Genomic DNA, 15,679 nt, shown 5'->3' on the forward strand with positions numbered 1-15,679 from the left:
AAGATTATTTTTTTTAAATACACAGTTCAAGTATGTTAATCAGCATATTTAAAAATAAAATAAAAAATGTACACATGAAAAAAATATACAGATTCAAAACAGGTATAAAAAAGTTTTATCACTTCATCGTTTTCCTCGGCTCAAACTTTGGCATTTTTATGTGTTAATACTGATATTTGTGTCTTAATAGTGCTACTTGGTGTAACTCTACTAAGTACTGAAATCCATTCTTCAGATAGCGTCAAGATGTCCACATGGCTGGCTGGACGGCACCGTGTCGAGGGCAGGATTTGGGTGGAGTTTCACTCGTCTGTTGAAGGAAAAAAAAACACAAAGCTGTTACGTCTTAACACACCCAAACTAAAAGAAGGAACAGCTAAGTGGAACGTTTTACACCCTGCCTGCCTCACCCCATACATACAAATGGATAGAGGCCCAAGATCGTGAAACTCCTCTACCTTCAGTATCGAGGTACTCGGTTGGTGGTGAGGGGAGGGAATCTTGTGGAAGTACGGAGGCTCGGACGTCCCGCTGCTTTGCTTCGTGTGGCCACTATTCTGCAAAGAGCTGTGGCGTCTGGAGGTGGTGTCCTCTGCACTGGCGACATCCAGCCTGGACTCATCCAACAGCTGCTGCAGAGCAGAGCTCGACAGAGGTTGATCGCCCTGATGAGAGAGGAGAGAAGGAACCTAGAGTCAGATGCACACTACAACTCCCAAATAAAATAACAAATAACCAGAAGAAACACCATTGAATCTCTGCTCCAGGCTCACAGATAGTCCAGCATTATTTGCTGCTGAACTTGAAAATGTTGGAAGATTAATTTTGTCACCTTTGGACAGAACCAAAAACCATGAGTTTCGTCTTGTTTACAGTTCTTTTGCTAATATGGGAGGCTAGGAAGAGCTACTATTAGCTGGAAAGCTAGGAAGAGCTACTATTAGCTGGGAGGCTAGGAAGAGCTACTATTAGCTGGAAAGCTAGGAAGAGCTACTATTAGCTGGGAAGCTAGGAGGAGCTACTATTAGCTGAGAGGCTAGGAAGAGCTACTATTAGCTGGGAAGCTAGGAAGAGCTACTATTAGCTGGGAGGCTAGGAAGAGCTATGAATCGTCGCACAGAGCTGGCCTCTCCTGAATCATGCTGATCAGTTGGTCTACAGTTTATATATTCTAGATAATTGTTGTTTTCAACATGAGGAAATAGCTCAAAAGCCACTGACAGAGGTTCAGCTCGTGGTAACGGTTCATTACACACCACCGCAACTTGGACCACAGCTGCTTAAAGATGTCAGCTTGGTTTGTCACAGCCTAAACTCTCTGAGTCCGATTTATCTTGTCTTATATGTAAAAGAATAGTTGTCTGTTGTTTCTATTAACAACCCTGATCTTAATGTGACGTCTTACATCCATCAGGCGTGCTAAGAAGACTCCCAGTTCGTTATTGACAGAGCCTTGAAGATCAGCTGGTGGTAGAGTGGACGAATCACGTCTCAGGTTCTTCCCCCTGAGCGATGAAGGTGACTGATGGTCATGGCAGTTACAGGTGAACTCTTCCTGGCTGGGACGCAAAGAGAGACAACATGCCAATAAACTCTGTTACTGGTCAGTCCGGTAGCTTCAGCTTTAACGGCACCTTTGGTTGAGCTTGGAGATCATTTACCTGCCAGCTGATCCCTGACTGCTCCTCTCTCTCAGGGTTTCACGAACGCTTTCCTGATTCGTCCGCAGGAGCTGCAGGTCGCTCCGCTGATTCTCACACACCTGGACGACACACAAACAATGATCAGACTTTCGGGCATCAGCTGCCAATACTGGAAGAAAATACTCCACAGAATTACCCAAGAAACTCCCTTTGTACATTTGTGTTCTGAATGTTGAACATGTGGGGGATTATTGCATTTTAGGTGAACTGCTAAAATGAACCTCCATTATTAAGCACATTTAAATGCATCTGCACTACTATTAGCTACGAGGCTAGGAAGCTAGGAAGAGCCACTATTAGCTGAGAGGTTAGCAAGCTAGGAAGAGCCACTGTTAGCTGGTAGACTAGGAAGAGCTACTGTTAGTTGGGAGGCTATGAAAAGCCATAATTAGTTGGGAAGCTAAGAGGAGCTACTATTAGCTAGGAAGCTAGGAAGAGCTACTGTTAGCTGGGAGGCTGGAAATCTTTTTTCAGTATTCTAAGTACTCCCAATTTGTTGTTGCTGCTTTAACGAGGGCCGGACCTGACAGTGACCCTGAGTCTCACAGTCATGGTGAGGAACAAACTGCGGGAACACTCTGCAGGTATGCAGCCAAACCAGAAAGTCACGTCTGAGGTCACTAACTGTGCAAGCAAGCAAGCGGGAGGAATGAGGAAAGACGTCTACTTCCTGTGCTTCGATCCCCTTTTGTTTGATTTTTGAGGATTCACGGCCGCCGCGTTAACGCATACCTGGCGGAGGCGGAGGAGCTCACTCGTGATTCGTTCCTGTTTGGAGCGAGAGAGCTCGAGCAGCTCGTCTTTCCAGCCGTCGCCCTCGCCTGGTGAAACAGGGGAAAGCAGCGATTTAGAGAAACCAAGTCACACCACAGATAAATGTCAGGAGGAGATAAGACGGGACTGAATACTCTAAAACCTTCAACACGTCCCTGTTACTGATGTTCAATAAACTGCCAAATATTAGCAGATTAACCCTTGACTGTAGCTCTGTAATGACTGAATTTATAAGTACAGGATGAGGGGGTTATACTGAGGTTGGTGACGTACCTGTCAGGACCAGATCTGTGCGGAGCAGCTGGAGCTCCTGCTTCAGACGGATGATCTCCTCTCTCTGGCTGCTGCTCTGTGTTACCTGCTGCTTCAGCTCCTCTACAGACGCAGAGAGGAGAGTCAGTAACAAACCACTGATTCATTCTGTCACTTCTCATAAACACCGATCAGCCATAACATTAAGTCCACTGACAAGTGAACGGAGTATTTGCCTGGCGGTGGTTTTCTCACAACCTCACATTGAACCTTAAACAAATTTAACTGCTAACCTTTCAGCTGCGCCACCTCTTGTCTGGCTTCTCTGTAACGACGTTTATTCTCCTCCACGTCTCTCAGGAGCTTGTTTTCCCGCGAACGACTCTCAGTCAGCGCCGTCTCCAGGTCTCGCAGACGCCCCGAGAGGTCGAGGATGTGACGAGAGGCCTCTGTCACATCTTTGTCCTGATGAGGGTTAACAGAAAGATCAAGTGTAATCGTCAGATATCACACACAGATACAGCTTGGCTTGATGCTGGTCGTGTGGTTCGTTTAGTGGACAGATTCTCTCGCGTGCCTTGAGTTTGAGCATAGAACTCAGCTCCTCCTCCCTGACCTGCAGAGAGCCGACTTGAGTGGACAGAGCCGTGACCGTGGAGCTCAGACTCTGGTTCTTCTCCTGAAACAGGACACATGTTCATTTCATCCCCATCCATGTGGAAAAATGTTTTTATTCACCCTAAACTGACAGAAATTCACACTGTCTTTATCCACGGTGAGCAGGATAATTAACTGGGAGCTTAAAGACTGTATTAACGTTACAGCTGTACCTCAAAGTCTTGACATATTCCTCTGACGTGCTCCTGTTTCTTTTCCAGCTCACGCAGCTGCTGCTGTGCTTCGCTGAGCTCCTTCTGGACCTCCTTCTCCCTGGTTTCCACAACCCAGACACGTTTAGTCAGGACTCTGATCACCTCGTTACGCTTCTGCAGCTCCTCTGTACGCACATTGGAAAAATATTTGTTCAGATATGTAACAGATTAATAACACTGGCTAGATGCGTCCAGACGTCCGGGGGTGAGGGCGTGCTTTAGCGGTCATAACATCATGGCTGAGAGCTGAATCTGCATCACATATCCTCGTGTCTCCTCACCGTCCAAACGGGAACACCTGTGCTCTAAAGTGAGCGTCCTGTGGCGGTCTTGCTCCCAGGCTTGATGCTGTTTCTGATGGGCCGCGGCCATGGCGTTCAGCTCCTGTTCCCTGTCCTTCAGCTCGGCCATCAGCAGCTGGAGCTCCCTCCTCTGCCTCTGGATGATGGAGCTGCTCAGGTCACTCACGGGAATCTTTGACACAAAAGGACACGAAAGGCTCACTTCACCATTACAGTATTAGTTTAATCAGAGACAGTTTAGCTATTTTAATTTCTCACCTGTGTTTCCTGCCAGCTGGGAGGACCACAGGCGTCTGGTGGGAGGGGGGACACACCTGTGGTCCACTGTTTAGCCGTGCTGTCCATCTTGAATCCAGAGGGCTGGCTAACGTCAAGAGGAGCGCCTTCATTTTTCTGAAATTGTTTTTTTTTATTTATTTAATCACACACTGTGCAGCTATTAAACTATTTACATGTACTTTAAAAAGTCACTTGCCTTTTTAACTGGAGTGCTGTGCCATAGCTCAGCTGAGGCGCCTGGAACACAGTGAAAAATTATTTATTTACACTTTATATACTTTAAAAGAAGAATTAATAAAGTTAGCATCTGTTTATTTACCATGTGACCAAGCAAAGGACTGTCTTCCCTCTTGGTCCATCTCATCATAACATCTTCACTCTAATATTTCAACAACTCCAGCTCCTGTTTATTGTCCAAATCATTCATGTCACCTTCATAGTTGTTGTTGTTGTTGTCTTCTTGTGGGAGTCAGTTAGCATAATAGCTAACTTTAATTTACCAAGTAACCGTTAGCGCGATATTTAAAAATAAAATACATATTTCGGGAAGCACACTTCAAATAAAATTTAAATAAATCAAGCCGAATGTAAAATATTATCTAGAAAACTTAAAGTATCTTGCTAGCGTTAGCTTCTCGGGCAGTTTAACCAACTTTTGAACGCAGTGACGTAGGGAGACGGTGATTTGCGGATTGCAAGGTCGCGTCAGTACCGGACGTCCGGCAGTTCCTTTCAAAATAAATGTATTTTTAAGTTCCAAAATAAGTAAATTCAAGCGAGAGTTTAATGTTATTTAACCGTGTCTCGCTGCATGGATTACTTATTTTATGTTTTATACATATGTAACAACACCACCTAAACTAAAATAAAATAAACGACATTTTAGAATTTAACCAAAATAAAATAAAATCAAATATATAACTTAGACTTAGACTTAGATAAACTTTATTCATCCACAAGGGAAATTGGTCACAGTAGCTTAGTTATACATAAAAAACACTCTTAAGAACCTCCGATAAAAAAAGATTAAATTAAATTAAATAAAATAGAAATAAAAAATAAGTAAAATAAAATCTAGTAAAATAAAATAAAAATAATCCAAAGCGTATCCAATTTCAGTCTTAACTTTTAACTTTTTTATATTATATTATATTATATTATATTTGGGATAGAAATATCAAAAAGCTAGTTGTATCCTGAACGAAAGAGGGCGCTAACAAATTAAAACGACACGAACAACCTAAAACAGCAGCAGTAGAAGAAGAGGCGCTGTGCGCTTCCCCTCCGGGTCGCCAGGGGGCGCCACCGCACATTCAACCACTTCAGCAACTAAAACAAGGAGCGCTACTAGGCGTGCTCAAAGTACGCCAACTATACCTTGTTCAGTAAGAATGATTTTCTAAAAGACAAACTACTACGATCAATAATGCGACCAGATTTACTGAACAGACAACAGTGTTAAGAGTTTTTTTGTGCGGGGTACGTATCTCGACATTTCACCCTTCTTCTTCTTTATTCAGTTATTATGTAGCCGCCTGTCCAGTTAGCGGTGCGCTAGCCTCAGTTAGCATGCTAAGCTAATGCCCACTAAACTGAGGTGAGAGCGGTGACAGCTGGGTGAGTCAACGTTACCTGATGAATGAAACATCTCAAACTAAATGTATATATTTAAATTTTAGCTCGCGTATTTTCTTTTAACCGGGACGACAAATAGCTTCGTCGCCTTTTATCCCCAGACGTTGCTACGATAAAACCGGTCTGTTTTAATAGCGCACACACGAAGTAAATGAGCCGCATGTGTTAGCATGCTAAAGCTAGCTCTGGACACTTATGAGCTGGCTCCGCTGCAGCTGTGGGGTTTAAATTAGACCCGGAGGAAGCGACTTGAGACCTATTTCGGGTCACGTCGGTCTGTTTCGGGGCGTAAGGCCGAGCTGTTGGTCGTGTATCTGATCTGTGCTGACAGTAAATGATGAATGTTGGCAGGACGAGCTAGCATGATGAAACAGCAGCAGGAGCCTTGGTCACTCTTCTCTGGTGCCTGCTTCTCTTTTTATTTCAACGTTTCAGATCTTTATCTTGACTTCATTCTTTATTGGTCCAAGTTAATTCTACTAGAATTTATCCTTACTTCTCATGTTGCTCTGCAATTAATGCAAATTCACCCTCTTGCCAGTTTATTAGGCACACTAGTGAATGGGTTTTAAGTTATTTTGCACAATTTAACTTGACAAAAGGCAAAGATAACAACATAGTGTTAAGTATGCAGCTTGTTTGAAGCCTCCAGCTTCATAAAATGCAAATTACACAATGTTATATGCAGCAATATAACCATAAAAGACAGGTGGAGAAAGAATAAACAAAATGTGCGTGTTGGCAGTTTATATACTTGTACGTCTTCTGGGCTAAAATAAAACAGATGAAATGTGAAAATATAGGACAAGAAAAAAAACAGTTAAAGGATTTATTTTCTTAAGCATCTTTTGTAAATGAATGCATTCTCATAAAACAGTTCTGCACTAAATCTAGTTTTCATGGAGGTATTGAACATTAGTTTCAAATAGCCGAGAGAGATGTTAATTAATTCTCGGCGTTCCTATTATTTTGTCATTGTAGTCAGTGGTCTAAATAACAGAGACACTCCAGTTTAACAGCTACATCCTCCCATCACCACCTTTCTGACGCCGTTTCAGCATCGACTGAACATTAGATCCGTCATGAAGGAGGATTTAGAGCCGGACTGTTATATTAGAATGAATCCACTAGTGTACCTAATAAACTGGCTAAGTGGATATGTTCCAGAACCTTTCCATCATCTTTCCTCCTCTAATATTTTCTCTCCTTTACCTCCTATGATATAAGACAGATGTTCATTCACGTATAAGATTAGTTTTTGACAGAAAAATTTTGATGTGAAGATTTGTTGCTTTACTTTATCACATATGATAGTAAACTAATTATCTTTTAGTTTCTGGACAACAGAACTACTAAATATACCATGTAGTGATGTGACTACATTTAATTCAGCTGGAATTTTCTTCTATTTAGTACAGAAAGTAGAAGAAAATAAATAAATGGGAACGTTCCCCATCAGGTTGAGAGGAACCGTCCCGTGCAGAATGTGTCCCGTGACTTTGATTTTCTTTTCCCGTAGATAATTTGTGATGGCTACTACTGAGATGGAATCTGGGTCCGAAAGCAGATCAGAGCAAGGGACAGCTGACCCTGATTCTAAATACCCACTGAAAGTTCTCTATTGTGGAGGTAGAGTATTTAAACCTTCCCTCTGTTTGGTATTATTTTTTAACAGTACAAGTGTGACCAGTCTAAGTTATTGTTTTTATTTCTCCACAGTGTGCTCTCTGCCTACAGAGGTAAGTCTGGTCATCTTATAGATAGAGGTGCTCCGATCACAGGTTTTACAGCCGATCACTGATCGCAGAATCAGTCTGAATATATATATTTATATTAGGGCGCAGTCCTGAAATACTGAAAACGCATCCGTCAACTCTAACGGTCCAGATCCTCTGGACATCAGTCAGTTAACGACTTCACCAAACGTCCTGCAGTAACAGAGAGAAGGAGGCTGCACAGTTTGATAAAGTTCCCAGCTACATTATTCTATCTAACAACACGCTGTGAAGTACTAAACACTACAGACGATGCAGATTTCTAGAAGCTAAACATATCTGTAGCGCACAGTAATAATAAACACATGTAGTTCTGTTGTGTTCTAATATTTGACACTGTTGCTGTGGTTGTAGAGTGTGTTTTTTTTGTCCTTGATGTCAGTGAACACACCACGCGAGAGACAGAAGTTATAGTAGAGTTGAGAGTTTACCGAGCGAGAAGCGACTGACGGTGTTTATGGTGTTGACGTAGTCTACGGTCGTCAGTAGCCCGTGTTCAAGAATCAATAAACTTGCAGAAAAGCCTCCGTAGCTTAATTAGTGTGAGACGCTACAATGTGTGTTTAGGTCAAGAATATAGATTTTATTACTTTCTACTGTGTTTTTATGTGTGACGTCAACTTTCACCACGTATTAGTCAACTTTAAAAAACCTGAAGTCGTTCAACCTCTATATTTTGACCAGTTTCAGTTCAGTGTGGCTTCATCAGTCCCAAATGAAAACTGAATCTGGATAGTTGATAAAAAGTAGAACAACGTACACGTTAGTAACGCATAAAAACGCAGAATTAATATAACCCTGTCTTCTTGTGGAATAAAATAAAACATTTTCTCATAAGTTAAGAAATAGAAAAATGTAAAATGTGCACAGAAAACCAAATTTGGCAGTATGTTAAATGAAACTGATGCCACAAAAAACAAATTCCAGTATAAAGAAAGAAAAGAGAAAATCTTTATTGATTTCTTCCTCCATTTAATTCCAGTAGCTGATAGATAGTAGCTGTCTCCGGTCAGAGCTGCAGACCTGAAGACTCTTCAGTGCTTCTTCCGGTAGATGTTCTTATGTGCTAGCGTACAGGTCATGCTAGGAGCCAGTTGGGGCTTCCCGGGGTTGCTACGCTCTGCTCCAGCGGCCTGGACGTCCCAAAGCAGACCACGTACCCGGAGCCGGACGACATTATAGTGTGAAATTGTCTCGAGATTCTCCCGTCACCTGATCGGCTTCCCCCATCCTAACTCTTTAATCTAAACGATCGGTTGTTTATTGATCGGAGCATCCTCACATGTAAACCATCCGTTCTGTTGCGTGACCCACTTTACTATAAACACACTGAATTATAAATGAATGTACACTGATGTGTCTGCAGTACTGCGAGTACATGCCCGAGCCGGCCAAATGTAGGCAGTGGCTCGAGAAGAACTTCCCGGACGTGTTCGCGAGGATGACTTTAGGTGAGTCTTTGAATGTGACCTGGCAGGATAAATTAATAAAGTTATTTTTAGTTTGAATACATATTTTGAAACCATCAAAGGCAATGTTGTAAATATTAACTCTTCAGTGTAGAAGTTTATTGTGTTTAAAAACATGTAAAATAACAAATAACATCTGTTGTTCCTAATTTGTCCACCAGGGGGCGAACTGTTTTAATTAGAGTTGCAAAACTGAGACTAAACAGCAGGTGGCAGCAAAGTGCCAGAAATATGCTTTAATTTTCCTTAAGACATTTTTAATATATATATATGTATGTATTTATTATATATATATATATATATTCAATATAAATAAATTATTATAAAAATATCTTTGTACTAAGACAAATTTAAACATTTTTTTAGTTTATCTGTCATAATTGTAACTGTTATGTGAGAGATAACTTTGACATCCCTGCCCTTAAGTGTGCGCGGACTGGTTTTAACATCTTTATCCCGTTTCCTTTCCGTCCTACTGGTCCGGCAGCGAAGGCCCCCAAGCAGGACCCCGGCCCTGGAGATGCTCCCCCTGCTGGCGAGGAGGAGGAGAAGAAGAAACAGAAGAGAGGTATGTGTCCTGTTGTGATGTCTAAAGCTTTTTTTCTGAGGGAACAAAGCAAAAGCTTCAGTGTGGTTTGTTTGATTTAAATCTTCTTTTTTTTAAGGTGGACGAGGGCAGATCAAACAGAAAAAGAAGACTCTGCCTCAGAAAGTTTCAATAGCAAAAATCCCCAGAGCCAAGAAGAAATACGTCACACGGGTGTGCGGCCTGGCGACGTTTGGTGAGAGCATTTATTCGTTTCTTTACTCTAACGCTCAGCTGTCGTTCTCTCTGGGTTTCATTCTCACCGTGACTCTCGTTGTCGACTCTTGCAGACATTGAACTTAAAGAGGCTCAGCGGTTCTTCGCCCAGAAATTCTCTTGTGGTGCCTCCGTTACAGCAGAGGATGAAATAATCATTCAGGGAGATTTTACAGACGACATAATCGACGTCATTCAAGAGAAGTGGCCTGAGGTAAGATGGTGGTGGAGAATTGAGGAAAGAGGGTTTGTTCTGGGTCTGTGCATATTTGTTTTTTTGTATTTCAAATTTTGTTTTGAAACTAGAAGAAAGAACTTTTATTTATATTTTTAAATCCTGAAAACCAAAAGTACTGAACGCTGCGTTTTAAAAGAAGAGAAAAGTTTCCTAGAGAAACATCTTCCAGAGAGGGTTAGGGAGTTTATGGCAGCGTTGGATGACCAGAACATTTCTGGAGTAGAGAACACAAGGTACCAGCTACCCTCTCCACACTACATTAACTTTGACTGAAAGATTTATTGGACTGAATCCAGTCGACTCTAGGAGAAGACAAGGAAGACAAGGACAGACTTTAGGAAGACACAGGAGACCAACTCTAGGAGAAGACAAGGAAGACAAGGACAGACTTTAGGAAGACACAGGAGACCAACTCTAGGAGAAGACAAGGAAGACAAGGACAGACTTTAGGAAGACACAGGAGACCAACTCTAGGAGAAGACAAGGAAGACAAGGACAGACTTTAGGAAGACACAGGAGACCAACTCTAGGAGAAGACAGGGAAGACAAGGACAGACTTTAGGAAGACACAGGAGACCAACTCTAGGAGAAGACAAGGAAGACAAGGACAGACTTTAGGACGCTACAGGAGACCAACTCTAGGAGAAGACAAGGACAGACTTTAGGAAGACACAGGAGACCAACTCTAGGAGAAGACAGGGAAGACAAGGACAGACTTTAGGAAGACACAGGAGACCAACTCTAGGAGAAGACAAGGAAGACAAGGACAGACTTTAGGAAGACACAGGAGACCAACTCTAGGACATTTAAAGGGGAACTATCGTTTTTTACAACCTGGACCTTATTTCTGGCATAAAATACGGTCGTTTACTCACCCATATAACTTTGGTGTCATTTGGAGTCATATTTACATCAGCGTATATCCATATAGTGGGAGTGACTGGGGCACCGAAACGCAGCCTCTAAATAACACATTATCTGCGGCGAAACTCGTTCATTTCAACAATATTTTGTTATGATACACTAGTGCTATTCCCCGTTGAGTCCAGAGTTACCTGTTATCATCATCCAGGGTCTGTAGATTGACCTACTAACCTCTGACATGGATGATGTCATCTCTGAGCGCCGCGCATCTGCGTCGGCTTGTTGACCTGTAATATGCTACTGCTATGGTTCGTCCACAACCTCAGAATCGGAAAAATATTCAGCCATGTTGTGAAAAACTAGCAGTAGCAAGTTACAGGTAAACAAGCCGACTGTCGCGGGTGTGCGGCCCTCAGAGATGACATCATCCGGGGTCTATAGGTCAATCTACAGACAGATGATGATAACAGGTAACTCCGGACTCAACAGGGAGTAGCACTAGCGTATCATAATAAAATATTGGTGAAATGAACGAGTTTCGTGGCAGATAATGTGTTATTTAGAGTCTGCGTTTCGGTGCCCCAGTCACTCCCACTATATGGATATACACAGATCTGAATATCTTCCAAATAACACCAAATGATTTGGTGATTCATGATTTGGACTAGCTGGCACGACCGCAGGGTTAAGAGATCAGGATCGTATTTGGAGGCAAAAACTGTGAATTAGGACACCTCTAATTAAAACAGAAGTGGAAAAAGACGTTTTGAAAGTACAGGGACGTGGTTTTGGTTTATTGTAGACCTAAAATAAATAACTACTAAAGATCAGACCTGATTCTTGGTGACAGCTTCTTTAAAAACCCTTTAACCAAACTCACTGACACTGAATCCGTCTCTTGTCTGTCTTCAGGTGGACGACGACAGCATCGATGATCTGGGTGAAGTGAAGAAGTGAAGACCAAATATGCACTTTTACTGAAATGGATGTGACCTGTAACAGCGACAACTTGGCCAAATGTACACATTAAGTCATTTTATACCTATTTTATTTACTGTACATAAAAAGCTGCGGACTCTGCCACTCACTTGGCTTTTTTTTTTTCTTTCTTTCTGTTTTATTTTTTTTTATTTAGTTGATAGCTGCTTTCTCTCGTTTGCCAAAGGGCGTGGTATGACGTGAATCCTTTTCCCAAAATGTTCTTCACTCAACAAACAAACAAACAAACTGTAGGCTAATAAATTCCAGTCTCCTTCGCCGGTTCACTCGTCTTTTCCCGAGTTTGTCGTGTGTGTTTTCCAAAAGATTTAAGTTTCAGATTTGTTCCCCTGCTCTATCTGAGTCACGTAATGGCCGCAGGTTACTTGTTTTTCATCCCTCCCTCTGCTCAGACACCCACGAGTGCACCTATTCCCCCTGCATAATAGTTTTCTAATGAAGGCCCTCTCCCCAGACAGATAACATTTACAGTTGTTTCGTGCTCCTTTGGGTCAATAACTCTTCCCCACAGACGCCGCAGAGCACAGATGTTCAAATTAGCATGTTTGGCTGAGAACTCCGGCGTCTTTTATTGGCTCGACACGCAGCAGGAGCTCGGTCTCTTTGCTGAGGATGAACCTGACGAGCTCGGACGTCTGCTGCGCCTTCGAGGCCCCCGTCCTGGACTGGCTCCTGCCTCCGATCCTGATCCTGGAGTTCATGTTCGGGCTGATGGGGAACTTTGTCGCCCTGTGGATGTTCATCTTCCACATGGACACGTGGAAGCCCAACGCCGTGTACCTGACTCACCTGGCCGTGGCCGACTCCATCGTGCTGTTCTGCCTCCCGTTCAGAGCGGACTACTACCGGCGTGGGAAGGACTGGCTCTACGGAGACGCCCTGTGCCGCATCCTGCTCTTCCTCCTTGCTGCCAACCGCGCGGCCGGGATCTTCTTCCTCACCGCCGTGGCCGTCGACCGCTACTTCAAGATCGTCCACCCGCTCAGCCCCATCAACCGCATGGGCCTGGGCTACGCCCTCTGGGTCTCACTCGGCCTCTGGGCCCTCATCTTCCTCGCCACCGGCTACCTCCTCGCCGACGAGCACTTCTTCTACAACAGCAACCGGACGCAGTGCGAGAGCTTCAACATCTGCATGGGCTTCAGCCCCCTCTCCACCTGGCACAACACCTTCTACGTCATCCAGTTCTTCCTGCCCACCATCATCGTGGCCTTCTGCACCTTCCGGATAACGTGGCAGCTGAGGAGCAGCAGGACCATGGACAAGCGGGGGAAGATCAAGCGGGCCGTTCAGTTCGTCCTGGCCGTGGCCGTCATCTTCATCACCTGCTTCTTCCCCAGCACCGTGTCGCGCATCGCCGTGTGGATCCTCAAGGTGTGGTACGACGAGTGCAGGTACTTTGAAGCGGCCAACCTGGCGTTCTACACCTCGGTGTGTTTCACCTACTTCAACAGCGTCCTCAACCCTGTGGTGTACTACTTCTCCAGCCCGGCCTTCAGCGGCACCTTTAAGAAGCTGCTCAACAAGATGCTGGGGAGGAGCACTGACGACAAAGACCAGACGGAGATGACTGACAATGACTAAACACCTGCTGTCCTAGGTTAGAACATAAATCAGAGGCTTATGAACATACACTTAATGCTTTTTACCTGTGAGTCTGATGCAATATGTTATAATAAGAAACCAATAATTAATCATTGTCTTTAGTTTTAGGCTCAAACATGAACGGCAAAACTGATGAGATCCATATAATCTGTAAAACTATAATTTATTGTTGCCCAGGGAAACGATTAACAGCTCAAATGTGTTTAACAACCAGAGGGAGTTTATGATGATGATCCTATAACTTCAATAAAGGCACAATCCACATACGTCGTCTTTTTGTGGTTATTTTTTTTACCTGCATTAAAGTTTAAAATGTCTTCTTGTTTTTATTTCCTGTCACATTTATTCAACAATAAATCAAAAAATACAAAAAATGTTGGATTATTAATTTACTCCATTTCTGTGGAAAATATTTCACTTAACTAATCAGTTTTAAAATACTACATATTACATTTTCTTATTAGTTTTTATTTCTTTTTAAATGTTTGGGTAGATTTAAATGTGTTTAGGTCATCTTTTATTTATTTTTATTCTAAATACAAGGGAAAAGAACTTGTCATTGCTTCAATTAGCAATATTTCATTTGGTTAATTAAAATATGTAGTTTTAGTTTAGTTTTAGCTACTTTTCAGTTTAAGATAAATAATAAATATATTGCTTTGGTATTGAACAGAAAATAGACCTAAAATTATTTACCGATTAGATGGTTGACTCAATTAATTACCATCAGTTTTATTTTGAGTTATTTTTTTTTTTATGTAAAATGTCAAATTTCATCATTTTAGCTTTCACATGTAATCATTTAGATTTATTTTTAACATTTTTGAGATTTTATGTCGTTTGTCTGGATGGAAATAAACATGGTAAAATAGGCCACATTACATTATAGATAAATATTAATATTTCTCATTATTGTCGCAGCTATAAAGTAAATGATTATTATTAATACAGGATTCCCGCGGGTCCTTAAAAAGTCTTAAAAAGTCTTAAATTAACATCCGGGTAATTAAGGTCTTAAATTGTCTTAAATTTACCGTAAATTTGCTGTAGGTATTAAATTTCCCAAAGGTGCGTTTAGTGCCGATGGGAAAGCACAGTGGTAAACCGTAAAACATCTAATAGCGTGTATTTGTTCGATTAACTTGGTAAAAATACCATGTAGTAAATGAGAGACTGCGCGATTAATAGTCGTTATACGGTAGTCAGACAGACGTTGACGTCGGGCGGGCTACGTGTCGCAATTTCGCGGTTGTCGAGGTGAGCGGTTAAATTTGTGAAGATGGGGAAATTAAAATTTAACGACAAATGGATGGAAGAAGATTTATTTAGGAGGTGGTTGGCGCCTGCTGAAAATAAGGATGAGGCAATGTGTGCAACTTGTGCAAAAAGACTTTTTCGTTAAAAACCATGAGGCTCAAAACCGTCGAGTCGCATATGAAAGGAGGAAAGCGGCAGCAGCTAGCCATAGCCGGGGCCAGGCTAATCCCTGCTCGGCATATATCGCCAAATATGGCATCGCGCAGCGTTAGTGAGGAGCCGTACGAAATCATGAATAAAACGACGAAGAGCGAACAAATAGACCTTCATTTGCGGTTCTGGACTACTGATGATGAGACGGGCACACACCGTGTCATCTCCCGCTACTAGGGGTCAGAGTTCACGGGTCAGTCCGGAGCCGAGGGCAGTCTATGGTCACTATGACAACCTGGCAGGTAACAACCAATGGTAACAACACATTAGCTCAGAGTTTAAGGAGTGCAACTGTTTATGGGATGTTTTTCGGACGGTTGGCCAAATCTCAAGTCTTGTTGCCATAGCAACAGTAAACGTTCACGTAAGGACTAATAAACTAGTTATTATTCTGTCGCCTTATGGAGAAAAAAAGGTTCCTAATTAAAAAAAGTCTTTTTGCGGGATTAAAATAAAGTATTTTAAGGTAAGTATAAGTACAAAAATTGTCATGACATTTTAGGGTCTTAAATTATATTTGTTGAGGTCTTAAAAACCATTAAATTTGACTATTAAAATGGTGCAAGAACCCTGTAATAAATAATTCTCTTTTTACATATTTTATTTGTTAATATTTTTAACTATTATTATTACTACAGCA

General features: G+C 42.2%; 3 protein-coding genes across 3 annotated transcripts; 2 read left to right on the top strand and 1 right to left on the bottom strand.

The window, feature by feature from the left end:
* Window positions 1-173: 173 nt before the first annotated feature.
* ccdc62 (coiled-coil domain containing 62) lies at window positions 174-4,802 on the bottom strand. Its single transcript, XM_084572451.1, has 13 exons — window positions 4,502-4,802; window positions 4,379-4,419; window positions 4,162-4,296; window positions 3,883-4,075; window positions 3,560-3,726; window positions 3,241-3,408; window positions 3,023-3,194; window positions 2,751-2,852; window positions 2,436-2,524; window positions 1,662-1,762; window positions 1,406-1,559; window positions 459-665; window positions 174-310 (listed from the first exon to the last, which is right to left on the bottom strand). The coding sequence occupies exons 1-13, from the start codon at window positions 4,539-4,541 to the stop codon at window positions 242-244; spliced, it is 1,638 nt and encodes a 545-aa protein (XP_084428577.1). The 5' UTR covers window positions 4,542-4,802; the 3' UTR covers window positions 174-241.
* Window positions 4,803-5,507: 705 nt separating this feature from the next.
* Window positions 5,508-12,228, top strand: denr (density-regulated protein). The gene is made up of 8 exons (XM_084571892.1): window positions 5,508-5,661; window positions 7,337-7,446; window positions 7,537-7,556; window positions 8,959-9,043; window positions 9,549-9,629; window positions 9,727-9,843; window positions 9,938-10,077; window positions 11,878-12,228. The coding sequence occupies exons 2-8, from the start codon at window positions 7,347-7,349 to the stop codon at window positions 11,920-11,922; spliced, it is 588 nt and encodes a 195-aa protein (XP_084428018.1). The 5' UTR covers window positions 5,508-5,661; window positions 7,337-7,346; the 3' UTR covers window positions 11,923-12,228.
* Window positions 12,229-12,379: 151 nt separating this feature from the next.
* Window positions 12,380-13,829, top strand: LOC311507520 (hydroxycarboxylic acid receptor 3-like). Its single transcript, XM_084571891.1, has one exon. The coding sequence runs from the start codon at window positions 12,577-12,579 to the stop codon at window positions 13,546-13,548; it is 972 nt and encodes a 323-aa protein (XP_084428017.1). The 5' UTR covers window positions 12,380-12,576; the 3' UTR covers window positions 13,549-13,829.
* Window positions 13,830-15,679: the final 1,850 nt, after the last annotated feature.

Source organism: Chelon labrosus (assembly GCF_963514085.1).
Source record: "Chelon labrosus genome assembly, chromosome: 22".
NCBI lineage: Eukaryota > Metazoa > Chordata > Actinopteri > Mugiliformes > Mugilidae > Chelon > Chelon labrosus.